At 47.9% G+C, this 18,575-nt stretch overlaps 1 protein-coding gene across 1 annotated transcript; it reads right to left on the bottom strand.

Annotated features, from left to right (window-relative positions):
- Window positions 1-541: 541 nt before the first annotated feature.
- Window positions 542-1,352, bottom strand: LOC139276953 (zona pellucida sperm-binding protein 3-like). Its single transcript, XM_070894951.1, has 4 exons — window positions 1,237-1,352; window positions 1,035-1,138; window positions 694-871; window positions 542-596 (listed from the first exon to the last, which is right to left on the bottom strand). The coding sequence occupies exons 1-4, from the start codon at window positions 1,350-1,352 to the stop codon at window positions 542-544; spliced, it is 453 nt and encodes a 150-aa protein (XP_070751052.1).
- Between the last annotated feature and the right edge of the window lie 17,223 nt (window positions 1,353-18,575).

Raw genomic sequence — 18,575 nt, 5'->3', positions numbered from 1 at the left:
CTCTGCAACAATTAATTCCATCCAGTTACAAACAAACATCCAACAATAGTCCCAAAACCCAATACCACCACAACATACCCTGCTCAGATAGGACCTCCCTCCTGCCCCTGGAGTGAAGTCTTCCTCCAGATCGCAATCTCAGGGCTCTGCAGTTGCCCCCATCACAACAGGCACAAACCTCATTGGATCCTTCCACCATGGACCTGTCCAATTCAGTCACCAAGGACCATCTAAACAAGGAAGCAAGCCATTGGTCAGAATGTATCCATACGCCAAAAATAAAAATCACCATTGTTGGGTAGATTTTGCTCACCGGTTGGCTGGCTTCTGGAAGGAACAAGCTTTGTTGACTGAATCTGGCCTTTGATCTGCTGCAGCTACTTTCAGGTGGCAAGTGATGAAGATCTGCAGGAGACACATGCACGAGTTACTCAGTGTCAAACGCTCACTGTCTCAACATCTGGTCTCCTCTTACCAAGTCCCTATCATCCTCAAAGAAGTGGAATGCATCCAGCTTGAACTGAAGCTTGTCCTGGTGATCTCACGGTGACACGAAGGAAGAAAAGGAGTCTTCGTCTCGGCTGTACAACAGGCAACTGGAAAGAGGGTCAGAAAGAGCTGCATCATTAAGAATGGATCCTATCAGCCAGACATTTATGGGATCGGCTCATGCAGCCCAGCTAAAGATCTTACCCATTGAAGTCAATGATGTGGTAGCTGGGGGTGGAGTCCTGGTCTGGGCTCAGTGTAACTACACAACGGTCAATGTACAGCCTCAGTGGCATGTGGTTCACGGTCAGAACAGAGGCCTCAATGTGAATGAGGTCACTCAGGTGGTAGATATTGGAGGCACGCTCTGCACTCCAGTCAGCTGGAACACACCAGAGAGTGCACTTTGGGTTAAATACATAAAATTACATAGTGTGAATCGCACAGAAACAGGCCATTCGGCTAACTGGTATTTATGCTGCACACAAGCCTCCTCCCACCCTTCATCTAACCCCATCGATTCAAAGGAATGAGTAAAACAGACATGGTCATCAGGCGCAGGGAGAATGACACACGTCCCTCTGCCCCCTTGGTGGAGGAGAATGGGACCCAGGTGGGCTTGATCGCATTGCTGCTCACTATCCTCTTACTGTGGGAAGGAGCAAGGCCAGCTTTACTTCCAATTCACAACCCCACAACCCCCAACCCCCATTGGAGGAAAGGAGAGCCTGTTAATCACCACCTTACCTGGTATAATGACACAAAATGGGGACAACTGCGCCACTGGTTCTCACAATGATTCCTCCAATACGGCTCGGCCTATAGTACAGGTGGGTGGTGTAAATCAGCAGGTTGTCAGTCATCTGGGAGAGATGATCTGGTTAGAGTCAGGTTCAGAACTGTGGAATTATTCTTGGACAAGAGAGCAGTGTTTAAAGAAACACACTCAGCCCTTCATACTTTTGTTAATTAACTGGGCGGGGGGGCGCATGTCAAATAGGACGGTGTGGTTCTGAGAGTTGACCCCAGGGTCAGATCAGCTACTTTAATCAGGTGTCTGGTTCCAAGTAAATCTATCTGTACACTGACCAGCAGGTTCTGCTCTCCACACTGCACCATCACAGTCTGCAGTGGAGACACACTTTGTCCCTCAGACTTACTGAAACCGGAACCAAAAGCTGGGCCAGGAGGGACACGAGTGGCCTTCTCAATGCTCCATGGGAAGTCCCAGTTTCTAGACTGCTCCCTAGTATCAGAGCAACAAACAGCTCCGATCAAAACCAACAGAGGACCCAAACCCTTCACTAGTTGCCCCATAATACAAACTACTGCAGCTCAACTGTGCTCTGTAGGGAGTCCCCTGATCCCCTTTTATACACACAGCCTGCAGTCACCTGAAAACAATTGGAGCAGGTGTGGCTAAACTAAACCAATAGACTATCCAACAATCTTACTAATTAGTTGTTTCCAGAAAATTTTTTACACAGACTGGGTCAGTGATCGGGAGATGCTCCAGGTTGGAGACTATCTGGGTCTATGGGAACAAGACAAGTTCAGCTTTTGTTTTTTGATGTACTGAAGATTTACAGAAACAGAATATAATGAAAGAAACATGTGCAGACCCCTAAAGAACATATATTCTATTCAACCAATGTAAATTTAATCAAACTTTCCAACTTCAGATAAATACAGAGCTATATTTTATTAAGAGCTTTGATAATGTTTAACTGAAAGAAGTCTATTTCCATCTCCGTACCACTGCCCGACTCCGCCCCTGCCTCGGCTCATCTGTTGCTGAAACCCTCGTCCATCCCTTCGTATCCTCTAACCTTGACTATTCCAATGATCTCGTCGCCAGCCTCCCATTTCCTACCCTACATAAACTTGAGCTCATCCAAAACTCTGCTGATGTATTCTAACTCGCACCAAGTCCCGTTCACCCATCACCCCTGTGCTCACTGACCTGCATTGATACTTGGTCCGCTAACTGCTCGATTTTAAAATTCTCATCCTTGTTTTCAAATCCCTCCATGCCCTTGCCCCTCCCTATCTCTGTAACCTCCACCTGCAACACTCCGAGATCACTGCGCTCATCCAATTGTGGCCTCTTGCGCCTCCCTGCTTTACATTGCTCCACCATTGAAGGCCGTGCCTTCAGCTGCCTTTACCCTAAGCTCTGGAATATCCTCCCTGAACACGTCCTCCTCTCTATCTTAATCCTCCTTTAAGACACTGACGAAAGTTCGTCGACCTTAACTCCTGCCGAAAGTTCTTCGACCTGAAACGTTAACTGTGTTTCTCTCTCCAAGATGCTGCCTGACCTGCTGAGTATTTCCAAAATTTTCTATTTTTATTTCAAATTTCCAGCATCTGCTGTTTTTTGCTTTTGTCCTCCTGTAAGACGCTCTTTAAGACCTATCTATTTGACATGTTTTTGATCACCTGTTCTAATATCTCCACTTGTGACTCAGTGTCAAATTGTGTTTGATAATGTTCCTGTGAAGCACCTTGGGTCATTTCCCGATGTTAGAGGCGCTACACAAGTGCAGGTTGTTGTTGTTTTTAAAGCTGTACATGAGCTCTTTTATAATCCTTTTGGTGGAAGAACCTAAAACGATTGGAGACTTGTTTAGAATGAGATTGGATTCAGATCTAAACAGGTTAACTGCCCTACAGCCTGATGCAATCTGCAATGACCTGTTGAGGTCCAATAGCTGATTGCATGCGGAGAATTGGTCAAGTCTTGGTTTATTTTAATAAACCAATAGAGGTGATGCTGGATTGCCCAGTTCCACCAACAGAGAGGCAACTACACAAGTGCCCCTCAAACTGAGGCGGCACCACTAATATAATTAAATATCATCACCTATTAAACTAAAATAAACTCATAATATAAATCACAATATTATTACTCGTGTCGATAAGACTTTCCTTTCCCTGCGGTACCCATCGGTTACAGGAGGACTCGAGTGTACCGATGGGCACCGCATGCTCCCTCTCCAGGGCCACCTGAGCATGGACAAGATCGAGGAGGTGAGACAGGAAGCCCGAGTGACCCCTCCCAACCCGTGGGCTGCACTCAGTCTGGGCCTGTGAATATCTGTATTCCCCAGGCCCCGTGTCAGAGGTCAGGTTGGTGCAGAATTCTCCTTCTCTCTCGATTTAATTCAAAATTCTTTTGCCAATTGCGCTTCCCTGTGTCCCCGCTCCTGACCCTACCCCTGTCCCCAATTTCTGCAACCTGTTAACCTCCCTCCCCTCCCACTCCTTCGCTGACGGCTACTGACTCTACTCTGTTCACAATTCCTACACCCCAACGTCTGTTACCTACCTCCTAGCCCCGCCCACCCTCCCTGCACCTTCTCCTTCAACTGGCCACTATATGTCCCAGCATCTCACCACTCCCCGCACCCTGCCCGAACCCTGCCAAACCAGCTGGTCCAGCCCACCCGCTGCAACTGCCCCTGCCCCCCCATCCCCTTCTGTTACTTTGAACCCTCCCCGGAGCCCTCCACCACCTCTCCAACCGTCCCCCGCCCACTCCTTGACCCCAAATTTCCGCTTAGAGCGGCATAATTAGATGTGGTGCGCCGGCTTAGTGGGGGGAAAAAAAAGCACCAAAAATTTACCTCTCAATTTGGCCGCTCCCTCATCATCTGGATCCATCGGCGTGGCGCTGCAGAGCCTGGGGTGGTGGGGTGGGTGGGGTGGGTGGGGGGGGGGCGGTGGGGAGGCGAGCCTCGGTCGCGCTTGCTCAGCGTGGCCGGCAGAGAGACGGGACTTGGGCCCAGCATTTTGTGGAGTGCCAGCAGGGGGACGCATGACCATTTGGGTGGTCCAGCTTGCGAGCATGCGCAGTGCAACAGCCAATTAAAGGGTGAGCATCCTCAGAATCATTGGTAATAGAACATATATAAAGGTGAGCTTTGAATATTGATTTTGGTGTGGCTGAGGGAGTGGCAAGGAGTGCTGGATAGGTGGAAGAAAGGTGTGAAGTGTGATTTTTTAACATTACCTGCATGCGAGTCCAAAGACGAATGGCGCAAGAGCGTGCAAGGCGAACCAAGAATTTCCTCCATGAGGAAGTGAAGAAATGAGTGACTGTAATTGAGGAGAAATGGCTGGAGCTGGAAAACAGCAGGAGTGGTCCGTCAAAGTTCTCACCCAAGGAAATGAGAAAAAGATGGAACTTCTTGCAGAAGGATTCTCTGCTGGGGTCAACATCGCAAGATCTGGAAGCCAGTGCAAGAAGAAATGTAGTCAAGTAGTGAGTGTAAGTAATATCTTCATCTTTAAATTGAATTGCAATGGAAAATGTGACCATCTGTATGTGTCCCACCCAGCAGAAGCGCACCATGTCTGAAAATTAATATTTTCATCTTTGCAGAATAAATTGGCCCACAACAAAAGGGAGAGAACCAGAACAGGAGGAGGGTCCGCCAAATCTGCACCAACTGACACCCCTGGAACAGAGGGTTGCTGCCTTGCTGACTCGCACCGGCAGAAAAAGAATCAGCTCTGCACAAGCTGGACCCACACGCGAGGGTGAGGGAGTGTCATTAAAATGCATAGTCGCCCTTCAAATTAACCTGCTGACTGGCCTGCTATGCGTGAGACTACTCATGCCACCCATCCTGCCCCCTCCTGTGCTGCTAACCATTTGACTGTTCTGTTGTATTTTGCTGAAGAAAAGACACTCCTCAAGATCCAGCCGAGGATCCAGATGCGTGTGCTCCAGACCAAGGCGGATAGGGGAGGAGTAAATGTGTGCTCGGGAGAATGCTGACCGCAATACGGATCAGGACATAGCACAGGGCATCACACTGCCAGAACCCTCCATGAGCTCCTCGGCAATATTCCATGGGTTCACACCTTCCGAGGTTGCGGGTCCCAGTGGTGGTTGGGAAATGCATCTTGGGACACCAATTCCCCCACTGTCCCAGCCTGCGCCTCGCACTGGAGGGGTGCCACTAGGCAGACCCATGGCGAGGGGAAGGAGAAGCCGACCAGTCTCTCCTGAGATGCAGCCCTCAGCAGAGGTTAATCAGGTTGTTTCATTGGGTGAGGAGACCAATGCCCTCACAAGATCACTCGTGGTGACCGTCAGTGGGGTGCGTGATGAGCTAGCGACACTGTCGGGTGAAATCTCTGCCCTGAGACGGGAAGTGAGGGCAGGCATTTCAGAGGGTGTGCAGACGATGGCAGATGCCATGAGGGAGCTGGCTTCCGCAATAAGGGCACAAAGACCGGAGACTCAAATGCCACTCCCACTTCAATCCACGCACCAGCCACCGGTCAGACCCAAGCCGGGCCCCCAACATCCCCCCCACCCCCAACCACCATCACTGACCCTATGAGGAAGTGCACTTTCCCCGAGATGCGGGTGAGGGATGGGTGCAGCCTTTGTTTGCTGTTGTTGTTGAAGTGCACTGTAAAATTTCCAATAAAATATATTTTGCATCAAAACTGAATCATGCTCCATTAGGACCACGCAACATTTAGGGCCAACTGCAAAAAGTAAAAATCCCTCACCCCTAGTCATACATGCCTGCTGCCCCTAGCCCTGGCGGGAGGGCTAGCTGGTGCGTTCTGCAGTCGGCAAGTTGGACTGCTCTATTTTCAGTAGCTGATTTATCTTTCATTTATTTTTGATGATGTTGTGCAGCTGTTGTAATGTTGTGCCGATGTTGTAAAGGTCTTTAGTGCTTTAGAATCCTCTAACTCACCTTTCTCCACCCCTATCTCTGGCTACCTGCACTGATTTCTTAAATGTAGGTAAGCTTTTCTGTGCCTACAAAACTGGCCTAAGTTAGTTTGGAGTAACTTTCAGCTGGCCAAATTTCTTTGGAGAGAACAATCTAAACTAGAAAAAAACCTAACAAACCAACTTACATTGGAGCAAGTTAAATAGGGAAATTTGCGATTTTTAAGTTACTCCAAAAAAAGCTACTTACTCCAAAAAAAAACAGGGCAACTCTTGGGGAAATTTGGGCCCCTTAGTCCCAGTCCTGGAATCCCAGCCCCTGATCCACAACCCAATGGCTCACTCAGGATGGACAGGGTGGAACTGAACCAGACAGGCAAGCAGACACCACATTTGACCTGTGAACTTGTCCTGAGCTTACTAATCTTGGCCATGGTGCTGATCAATTTGCCTTAGTGTCTCTCGGTTATGGAAGGGGGAGAAAGTCAACCAATGCCCCTGCTATAATTCCTGGGCTTGCTGATTAATTGGTTTATGGAGTGCTCTGGTGTGTTCATCACCTTGGCAGGAGGATGTGGAGGAAGCTGGCTGTGGTTTATTGGGGGATTAACCACCCCCTCAGGAACTTGTGGTTTCGTTTCGGCAGAGGCTGTGCTCAGGTAGTGAGGCGCGGCCCCATTGGAGGGAGAGTCTCGATGCGTCATGTTTGTGTGGTTCTACTACGGTAAAATGGACAATCCATTTGTACACCCAGTGAAAAGAAAGAAAGAACTTGGGCTGGATTTTCAGGTTGTTTGTGACTGGGTTTTGACCCTCTGCGGCAATAAATGTGTCGGTCAGCTGTTTTTCATGAGATCGCGATCCTTGCGTCGGTTTTTGTGGCGGTGCTTAGAAGCACCGCTGGGGAGAGCTGCATCAGGTGTGCAACGGCTCACATTATGACACTGCTGCGAGTTTCGAGTCTCACCCGACCCGTACTCCGCGAAACGCGCCCCACGATGACCACCCGGGAAAACACAGTCCTGCCGGCAGCGGTGAGTTGGATAAACTGGAAAAAAGGTAAGTTTCAGTTTTTATTTTGCAGCGGTTTGTGAGGTAAGGGTATTGGTAATATTTCTTTAATTTTTTTCCCCTCCCAAGGCCTCCCTTGGAGCACTCCTGGCCCCGCACTAATGTTGGCAAGGTTCCTGCTTTTACGCCGCAAAAGTAGTTCAACGACGCCCTTTGCACTGCACCCCTAGCACAGAGCCCAAATGTTGAAAGTTAAGCAATTAATCGCTAACGTTAATTGAGCGGTAAATTTCCTGCCCCGCCTCTGTTTTCGCCCCGAAAGCAGAAAGCAAAAATCCAGCCGAAGGTCTGTTTATATAGCACATTTCACAACCATCGAGCCTCCCAAAGAACTTTACAGTCAATTAAGTATTTTTGAAGTGTGTTCACTGTTGTAATGATGGAATCACAGGCAGAGCCTCGGTTTAACGTGTTATCCATAAGATGGCACCTCCGACAGTGCAGCACTCTCTCAGTACTGCACTAGAAGTGCTGGCCTGGATTACCTGCTCAACTCCCTGGAGTGGGACATGAACCCACGACCTTCTGACTCAGATGTGAGCGTGTTAACCATTGAGCCATGGGTGATGTGTTGGGCCTCTATTGTGTATAATCTTCCACAGGGCCCCTATAGCGACCAAGAGAGAGATCCTGGACTCCCCATGAACAACACCAGGAGAAATTGACTTGTGTAATATATAAAACTACTCTATGAATGGATAAGATGCGGATGCGGTAACCCAGTCAGAGTGTTCCGATCCCTGGACAGAGTGACCAACTTTGCTTTGGACATATTCCTGCAGGTTTCATCACATGACCTCCAAACCCCCAACCAACACGTCCATCCTGGGGGAAGCCCACCTTCCCACCCCAATTGGAGAGCAGCCTCTCTTCCTTACCCACTCAGGTGATTCTTGACTCCCAGTCAGACAACCATTCTATCCCTTCTCCAATATTTTTCATCAATAAACAGAAGTGCTCAGAGAAAATGAAAAAGACTATTTATTTTAATGCCCCTGTGATTTTTCTGCTCACGGCAGTGTCCTGGAGATTTATCTTTATTTTGTGGAGACTCCAGGGTAATCCTGGAGGGTTGGCAACCCTATATCCAGGGCTGGCCGGTTTTCCCCACAATGTCATTTTCATACCAGATTCCCAGACATTTTACAATGTTGGGTGGAGATTTGGGAGAAGAATGCTGACCCCAGCAATGACCCTTAACCCCGAGCAGACATGGTCAAGAGCCCCTACACCAGTGTGGCATTACCCCATCTCACACCAGACACTCCTTGTGAGCTGCGAGAGTTGAGGTTGACCATTTTTATCACCTGATTGAGAGTTAGTTTTGTGCATTGGGTCTGGGTTGGGAAGAGAGTTGAGGCTTTCATCAAACTTATTTCACCCAAAACCATTAAAGGCAGCAGGGAGTTAAAGAGAAAGGGAGAGAGACTATAGAGTCTTCCACTTCATCAGGTTGGGTCGAATTCATACCTTGAATCCCAGAAGCCAAAGGAGAAAGTTCAATTTGTTTTAGTTTGGGATTTTTGTTCCCCACTCCAATGTTCTCCTCGCCTGAAGGCTTTGCATCTTAGAGAATCCTCACCCTGATTGGCTGGGCTCACAAGAACAGCAGACAATGAGTGTTTTCACTCTATTTGATCTTGGTGGAGCTGGGAAGTGGGGATTGGGGGAGGGAGCGTAGGGTTGGGGGTGGGGGGGTGGGGTGATTGGAAGACAACATAAACTTAAATCCTCTCCTCAGAGCTGAATTTTCCAGACAGGGTGTTCGATTGGTGATCAGGAGCGGGAATCTTTGGCTAACTTGTCTCCTCCCTAGCCAAGGGGCAGAGGCCAACTCTATTCCCCCACACTACTCCCCTTGCTGAGATTGGCTAACACTGAGCGGACCAAGCATCGAATCTGGCATTTTGAAAAGGTTTAGGCCAGAGGAGATTCGGCATCGAATTTGCCTCAGTGTTTAGCTCTCTCACCGGAGTCAGAAGATCATGTGTTCAAATCCCACTCCAGAGACTGGAACACAAAATCCAGGCCAACACTCTAGTTGAGTACTGAAGGAGCACTGCACTGGCAGAGGTTCATCTTTCAGATGGGACGTTCAACAGCGGCTCCATCTGCCCTCTCGAGCAGCCACAGAAGATCCCATGGGACTATTGCAAAAGCAGGGAAGTGCTCTGCGTGTTCTGGCCAATATTTATCAGAATGATACTGGGGCTAAAAGGGTTAAAATATGGGAACAGACTGCTTAGACTAGGTTTGTGTTCCTTGAGAAAAGAAGGTTAATGAGAGTGATCTAATTGAGATGTAGATCTTTAAAGGAATTGGTCGGGAAAAACTATTTCCTCTGGTCAGGGAGTCCAGAGCAAGTATAAGAATAAGAAATAGGAACAGGAGTAGGCCACCTGACCCCTCTGCCGTTTAATGAGATCATGGCCTCAACTCGCTCAAAAATCTCTATCTCCAACTTAAATATATTCAATGATCCAGCCTCCACAGCTCTCTGGGGCAGAGAGTTCCATTGATTTACAAACCTCGAGAAGAAATTCCTCATCTCAGTTTTAAATGGGCAGCCCCTTATTCTGAGACTATGTCCCCTATGAGTGGAAATATCCTCTCTGGATCAACCTTGTCGAGCTCCCTCATTATCTTATGTTTCAATAAGATCATCTCTCATTCTTCTGAATGCCAATGAGTATAGGCCCAACCTACCTTCATAAGTCAACTCCCTTATCTCCGGAATCAACCTAATGAACCTTCTCTGAACAGCCTCCAATGCAAGTATATCCTTCCTTAAATACGGAGACCAAAACTGTACGCAGTAATCCAGATGTGGTCTCAGCAATACCCTGTATAGTTGTAGCAGGACTTCCCTGCTTTTATACGCTATCTTCCTGGCAATAAAGGCCAACATTCCATTTGCCCTCTGATTACTTGCTCTCCCTGCATACTAACTGTTTCTTGCACAAGGACCCCCAGGTCCCTCTGTCCTGTAGCACTTTGCAATTTTCTACATTTAAACTATAAATTTGCTTTTCAATTATTTCTACCAAAGTGGATAACCTCACATTATACTCCAGCTGCTAAATTTTTGCCCACTCACTTAGCCTGTCTATCCCTTTGCAGATTTTGTGTCCTCCTCACAATTTGCTTTCCCACCCATCTTTGTACCAGCAAACTTGGCTACAATACATTCAGTCCCTTCATCCAAGTCATTAATAGATTGTAAATAGTTGAGGACCCAGCACCGATCCCTGCGGCACCCCACTAGTTACTGTTCGCCAACTGGAAAATGACCCATTTATCCCAACTGTTTTCTTTTAGTTAGCCAATCTTCTATCTATGCTATTATATTAATCCAACCCATGAACTTTTATCGTATGCAGCAACCTTCTATGTGGGAGATTATCGGCAGACGGACGCACTTCGCTGCCGCCGCGGAGGATGAAGGAGCGGCCCGGTCAGCCGCCCAGCCTCCCTGCGGATTCACATTCTCAATGGCGGGGAGATTTGGCCGCCGAGTCAGCAGTGGCTGCGGGGCACCTTTGGGCGTGGCAGGACCTTGGTTACTGTCAGGGGTTGTGGCGAGTTCAGGCGCAATCTTGAGGCAGCACGAGTCCGCCTGCCACAGGGAGTGACGGGGCAGGGCTTCCTAGACGTCACAACGCTTTCCATTGTCCCGTTGCGGGCAGGGAGCATGTGCAGCGGCCATCTTACTGCAGGACGGCCATCAGGTGCAGGATGGTGACCAGTGACATGAATACACAAGGTCCAGTTCGGTGATTGGAACGTGGGCAGATACAGCTGGAGCGGCAAGAGACTGGAGGGACGTGATGGGGGCCCAGGAGAGGAGTAAATTTGGAGTCAGGGGCAGCACGGGCCAACCCACACTGCGATGTGTGCACTCGGCCTATGCAGCAGAGCAGGTCTCCAGTCGTCTTGGTTAATCCTTGCCACTGGACCAAGACCTAGCTGTCAAGCCAGTTTGGTGACTGGTGTGCAACTTTTAAAAAAAAAAATCCACGCACAGGCATCTTCCACCCTTCAGGATGTAGTTTAGGATCTGCAATATTAGGTCCTTCATTGAAACACCTGTGAACTCATCCTTTTTTGGCGTGGAAGCAAGTCATCCTTGTTTCAAGGGATTGCTTTTGATGATGAATGTGGCACCTTATCGAATGCCTTCTGGAAATCCAAATACATCACATCCACTGGTTCCCCTTATCCACCCTGCTCGTTACATCCTCACCAACAACTCCAGATCATGTTTGACACATGATTTCCCTTTCATAAAACCATGCTGACTTCGCTTGATTGAATTATACTTTTCCAAATGTCCCACTACTGCTTCCTTAATAATAAACTCCAGCATTTTCGCAACGACAGATGTTAGGCTAACTGGTCTACAGTTTCCTGCTTTTTGTCTGCCTCATTTTTTAAATAGGGGTATTATATTTGTGCTTTTCCAATCTGCTGGGACCACCCCAGAATCCAGGGAATTTTGGTGGATCACAACAATCCATCCACTATCTTTGCAGCCACTTCTTTTAAGAGCCTCAGATGTAAGCCATCCACCTTTAGACCCATTATTTTACTGGTACCACTTCTTTAGCGATTGTGATTGTATTAAGTTCTTCGCTCCCTATAGCCCCTTGATTATCCACTGTTGGGGATTTTTAATAGTGTCTTCTACCATGAAGACTAATACAAAATATTTGTTCAATGTCCCTGCAAAAGTAAAGTCACACACAGGCTCCGATTCTGCAACAATTCATCCCATCCAGTTACAAACATCCAACAATAGTCCCACCACAACATACCCAGCTCAGATAGGACCTCCCTCCTGCCCCTGGGAGTGAAGTCTTCCTCCAGATCGTAATCTCGGGGCTTTGCAGTTGCCCCCATCACCACAGGCACAAACCTCATTGGATCCTTCCACTATGGACAGGTCCAATTCAGTCACCAGGGACCATCTAAACAAGGAAGCAAGTCATTGGTCAGAATGCACCCATTCACCAAAAAGATGGAGCATTCTTGGGTAGATTTCACTCACCGGTTGGCTGGCTTCGAGAAGGAACAAGCTTTGTTGACCGAATCTGGCCTTTGATCTGCTGCAGCTACTTTCAGGTGGCAAGTGATGAAGATCTGCAGGAGACACATGCAGGAGTTACTCAGTGTCAAACACTCACTGTCTTAACATCCGACCTACACTTACCAAGTGGAATGCATCCAGCTTGAACTGAAGCTTGTCCTGGTGATCTCGTGGTGACACGAAAGATGAAAAGGAGTCTTCGCCTCAGCTGTCCAACAAGAAGAGGGTCGGAAAGAGCTGCGTCATTAAGAATGGATCCTATCAGCCAACCGGTTATGGGATTGGCTCAAGCAGCCCAAATAAGGAGCTTACCCATTGAAGTCAATGATGTATCTGGGAATGGAGTCCTGGTTGGGACTCAGTATAGCTACACAACAGTCAATGTAGAGCTTAAGTGGCATGTGGTTCATGGTCAGAACAGAGGCCTCAATGTGAATGAGGTCACCTCGGTGGTAGATATTGGAGGCATGCTCTGCACTCCAGTCATCTGGAACACACCAGAGTGTGTGCTTTGGATTAAATACATACGATGACAGTGTAAATTGCACAGAAACAGGTCATTTGGCTAACTGGTCTATGGTGGTGTTTATATTGCACACAAGCCTCCTCCCACCCTTCATCTAACCCCATCGATTTAAATGAACAGGTAAAACAAGCATGGTAGACCATCACTTACCATTCATCAGACGCAAGGAGAATGACATGTCCCTCTGCCCCCTTGGTGGAGGAGAATGGGACCCAGATGGGCTCGATCGCATTGCTGCTCACTGTCCTCTTCCTGTGGGAAGGAAGGAGGCCAGCTTTACTTCCAATTCACAAACCTCATCACCCCCAACCCCCATTGGAGGAAAGGAGAGCCTGTCAATCATCCACCTTACTTGGGATAATGACACCAAAGGGACAATTGCTCCACTGGTTCTCACAATGTCTCCTCCAATACGGCTCGGCCTGTAGTACGGTGGGTGATGTAAATCAGCAGGTCGTCAGTCATCTGGGTTAGGGTCAGGTACAGAACTGTGGTGTTATTCTTGGACAAGAGAGCAGTGTTTAAAAAACTCACTCAACCCTTCAGACTTCTGTTAATTAACTAGAGCCCCAGCCAAATCCATTTTGAGTGATATTGTAGGCCACTGAGGGGAAAAGAACCTCAATTATCCATCTGATGCAATTATATAGCATCTTTTATATAGTAACCAAGCCACACAAATAGGTAGGTTTTAATGAGTGTCTCAAACAGATAGAGAGTGGTAGAGGCAGAGGAGTTTAGGGAGTGATAGTGATAATAATACGGATATCTGCTCCATTGGGTCTCACACATGTGTTCAACAGTCACTGATGGTAAAGCATTCCACATGCCAACAATTCCGAGAATTCCTTCAAAAGGATTGTCATATTTCCTCAACTATTAATTAGACTCTCAACTTGTTCAACAATGCCTCAATCTTTCCCCAAGCCTCGCCGTATAATTAATATTCAACTTATTTCCCCAGAATTCATGCTAGAGTGTCCAAAACGGCATAGAAACTTAACTATGACCCAACCAATCAAAAATGAAACAAAAGCACCCAATATAAATAATATAGTGATCAATCTGCCCTCTCACCCATGTAGCGACAACCCTTCATCTCACACCCTCCACTGTTATACAAGGTTACTAGACTGCTCAAGATAGTCTATCAGTCCAATGCCCAGTTTTGATTCAACCAATAAAAGTTGAATCCAGAAACAAAACCTCCATAAGAGCCCCCTCGTCTAAGGAGGCCTCAATAAAATATTCTTAACATGAAGCCCAATTAAGACATGATTTAGTTTAAACAAGCTTTAGTTATCAGTCAATTGATTACAGGTCATAGAATTACAGATTGTGCAGCACAGAAATAGGCCATCCAGCCCAGCTGGTCCATGCCAGATTATGCTCCACACAATCCTCCTCCCAGGCACCCACTGGTTGCAGAAGGTTTTAGATCAAGAATCACATTACCTTTACTGTGCTGTCACATTCATGGAGCCCATAGTGAAATAGGACAGTGTGGTTCGGAGAGTAGACCCCAGTTGGCCGACAACCTGTTTTCCCCAGCATCAGATCAACTGCTTTAATCAGGTGCCTGATTCCAAATAAATCCATCTGTACACTGACCAGCAGGTTCTGCTCTCCACACTGCACCATCACAGTCTGCAGTGGAGACACACTTCGCCCTTCAGACTTACTGAAACCGGAACCAAAAGCTGGGCCAGGAGGGACACGAGTGGCCTTCTCAATGCTTCATGGGAAGTCCCAGTTTCTAAACTGCTGCCTAGTATCAGAGGACCCAAACCCTTCACTAGTTGCCCCATAATACAAACTACTGCAGCTCAACTGTGCTCTGTGGGAAGCCCCCTGATCCCCTTTTATACACATAGCCTGCAGTCTCTTTTTGGGGGGGGGAACAAAATAAACATTAGATCAAGTGCCCCCCGATCTGGGGGACACTCCAGACACTTAACTGCCCCTTTTTCTAATAAATGTTTTTTTTGGGGGGTTTTTTTGTGGGGTTTTTTTGTGATTTTTTTGGGGGGCATTAAAACCATATATTTTGCAAGTGCCCCCTATAAAAGGGGAGAAAACAATTAAAGGCTTCACCCGTAGGTGGGGTAGAACCACCCACCTTTCAATTACCAGTCAAACGCAATAAACCATTGCGCCACATAGACTGACACCACAGCCTGCAGTCACCTGAAAACAATTGGAGCAGGTGTGGCTAAACTAAACAATAGACTATCCAACAATCTTACTAATTGGTTGATTCCAGAAAGTTTTTCACACAGACTGGGTCAGTGATCGGGAGATGCTCCAGGTTGGAGACTATCTGGGTCTATGGGAACAAGACAAGTTCAGCTTTTGTTTTTTTGATGTACAGAAGATTTACTGAAACAAAATATAATGAAAGAAACATATACAGCCCCCTAAAGAACATACATTCTATTCAAACTATGTAAATTTAATCAAACTTTCCAACTTCAGCTAAATACAGAGCTATATTTCATTAAGAACTTTGATAATGTTGAACTGAAAGAAGTCTATTTCCATCTCCGTACCACTGCCCGACTCCGCCCCTGCCTCGGCTCCTCCAACCCTGCAACGCTCCGAGATCTCTGCGCTCCTCCAATTGTGGACTCTTGCGTCTCCCTGATTTCGATTGCTCCACCATTGCTGGCTGTGCCTTCAGCTGCCTTTGCCCTCAGCTCTGGAATATCCTCCCTGAACCTCTCCTCCTTTCAGACACTGATGAAAGCTCATCGACATCAAATTCTGATGAACGTTCATTGACCTGTTACGTTAACTGTGTTTCTCTCTCCAAGATGCTGCCTGACCTGCCGAGTATTTCCAGAATTTTTTTTTTTTTTATTTCAGATTTCCAGCATCTGCAATATTTTGCTTTTGTCCTCCTGTAAGACGCTCTTTAAGACCTACCACATTGACGAGCTTTTGGTCACCTGTTCCAGTATCTCCATATGTGACTCGTGTAAAGTCCTGTCCCCTCAGTACAGATTCACACGAGGCATGTAGTGAAGTCAAGGTCACTCTGGACCTGCACCTTTATTTCATAGCTCTGGAATGCTGCACTTGCCTGAGACCTGTCCTTATATACCTGTCTCTTGCAAGTGCACCCCTGGTGGTAAGGTATGCTGGTGGTTACAGGTCATATCTTATTACAGTCATGTATAGCATGTTAGGATACAGTTATATATAATAATGTAAGATACATGACATCACCCTCCCCCAAGGTTTTATTGTCTTTGTAGGTTCAGTCTCACAGGTGGTCTACGCTCACGCGTGGAGCATCTGAGTTGTGGTTCAGTTATTTGCCTTGGTGTCTGTTTTTCTTTGGGTGTGGTTGCTGGTATCTCGCCTGGGCTGTCTGTTTCAATTGGTGTGATTGTTGTTGACTCGCCTGGGCTGTCTGTTGGGTTTGCCCTTTCCTCAGGTTGTTTCCCTCTATCTGTCCACCAGGTGTGGTGCAAGTTCCACATTGTAGTCTGCCTCTGGTTCCGCAGTGTTGTTGGTAAATCTGCTTTTGACTTGGTCTACATTCCTCTGGCAGGTTTTTCCATTGTCCATTTGTACTACCAGTAGCCTGTTTCCTTCCTTGCCCGTTACTGTCCCTGCAAGCCATTTGGGACCCCTGCCATAGTTTAGTACAAACACTTTGTCCCCTATCTCATTCCATCTCCCCCTCGAATTTCTGTCATGGTACTCAGTCAGCTTACGGCGCTTTGCCTCAACGATTTTGTGCATGTCTGGGAGGATTAATGAGAGCCTTGTTTTTAAAGTCCTTTTCATCAACAGTTACGCGGGGGGGATCCCAGTCAGTGAGTGCGGATGAGATCTGTATGCCAGCAGCAGTCGCAACAGGCGACCCTACAGCATGGGACCTTGGATTTTAAGCATGCCTTGTTTAATGATTTGCACTGCTCTCTCCGCCTGGCCGTTGGAGGCCGGCTTGAACGGTGCCGTCTTGACGTGATTTATGCCGTGGTCAATTATAAAATCTTGGAATTCTGCGCTGGTGAAGCATGGACCATTGTCACTGACCAATATGTCAGGGATTCCATGCGTTACAAACATGGTTGCGAGGCTCTCCAAAGTGGTGGAGGTTGTGCTCGAGTTTAAAATAGTGCATTCGATCCACTTTGAAAATGCATCTACAACTACGAGGAACATTTTGCCCATGAATGAGCCCACATAGTCTACATGCACCCGCGACCACGGTTTGGTAGTCCAGGGGCTCAGTGGAGCCTCCCAGGGGGCATTGCTGAGTTGGGCACAAATGGTGCACCTTCGGACGCAGGGCTCCAAGTCCGCGTCAATACCAGGCCACCAGACGTGGGATCTGGCTATGGCCTTCATGAGAACGATCCCCGAGTGCTCGCGGTGGAGCTCCCGGACAAATGCCTCTCTGCCTCGCAGAGGCATGACTACTCGGCTGCCCCACATCAGGCAGTCTGCTTGTAGTGATAGCTCATGTATGCGCCTGTGAAAGGGTTTTAATTCCTCGGGGCAGGCATCGCGAGCCTCTGCCCAGTCACCGTTTAGGACACATCCTTTTACTAAGGATAATGTGGGGTTGCTGGCCGTCCAGGCTCTGATTTGGCGAGCCGTCATGGGCGAACCTGTGGACTCAAAGGCATTGATTGCCATGACTATCTCATAGTCCTGTTCATCAGACCCTTCCGTGGTCACCAGGTGTAGCCTGCTGAGCGCGTCGGCACAGTTGTCTGTGCCTGATCTGTGCCTTATGGTATAGTCGTAGGACGCCAGCATGAGTGGCCACCATTGAATTCGCGCCGAGGTATTGGCGTTTATTGCCTTGCTCTCGGATAGGAGCGACGTGAGGGGCTTGTGGTCAGTTTCTAACGCGAACTTGGCCCCGAAAATGTATTGGTGGATCTTTTTGACACCGTACACGCACGCGAGCGCCTCCTTCTCTACCATTCCGTACCCGCGCTCTGCCCGCGAAAGTGACCTGGAGGCATAAGCTATGGGTTGTAATTTGCCCGCACTATTGACATGTTGCAAAACGCACCCGACCCCATACGCTGATGCATCGCATGTGAGAACTAGCTTTTTACCTAGGTCAAAGAAAGTCAAAACACTGTTGGAACACAGAAAGTTGCGTGCCTTATTGAAGGCTCGTTCCTGGGCGTCCCCCCAAAACCAATCGCACCCCTTCCTGAGTAGCACGTGGAGAGGCTCCAGCAGCATGCTTAAGTTCTACATAAAGTTCCCAAAGTAATTGAGTAGCCCGAGAAAGGCGCACAGTTCTGAGAAATTCCGGGGCCTGGGTGCCAGGCGAATTGCTTCTGTTTTGGACTCTGTTGGGCGGATTCCATCAGCGGCAATCCTTCTGCCCAAAAATTCAACCTCGGGTGCGAGAAACAGGCACTTGGATTTCTTGACTCGTAGGCCTACCCGATCCAACCGCTTCAGTACTTCCTCCAAATTACGGAGATGGGAGTCGGTATCCCTGCCCGTGATAAGTATGTCGTCTTGAAATACAACCGTTCCCGGGATGGACTTGAGCAGACTCTCCATGTTGCGCAGGAATATGGCAGTTGCCGACCTGATGCCGAATGGGCATCGATTGTATATGAAAAGGCCTCGATGTGTGTTGATGGTGGTGAGTAGCTTGGATTCCTCGGTCAATTCTTGCGTCATATACGCAGTTGTGGGGTCTAATTTTGAGA

This window comes from Pristiophorus japonicus, chromosome 12 (genome assembly GCF_044704955.1).
Source record: "Pristiophorus japonicus isolate sPriJap1 chromosome 12, sPriJap1.hap1, whole genome shotgun sequence".
NCBI classification, from domain to species: domain Eukaryota; kingdom Metazoa; phylum Chordata; class Chondrichthyes; family Pristiophoridae; genus Pristiophorus; species Pristiophorus japonicus.
This window is presented reverse-complemented; position numbering and strand designations above follow the sequence as displayed.

Bases quoted from the DNA above. Each gene is read 5' to 3' on its own strand.
- LOC139276953 (XM_070894951.1), bottom strand. From the start codon at position 1,352: ATGACTGACAACCTGCTGATTTACACCACCCACCTGTACTATAGGCCG. The intron at 1,139-1,236 runs GTAAGGTGGTGA...TCCTTCCCACAG, and splicing joins ATTTTGTGTCATTATACCAG to TAAGAGGATAGTGAGCAGCA. The intron at 872-1,034 runs TGTCTGTTTTAC...GGTGTGTTCCAG, and splicing joins CTCCCTGCGCCTGATGACCA to CTGACTGGAGTGCAGAGCGT.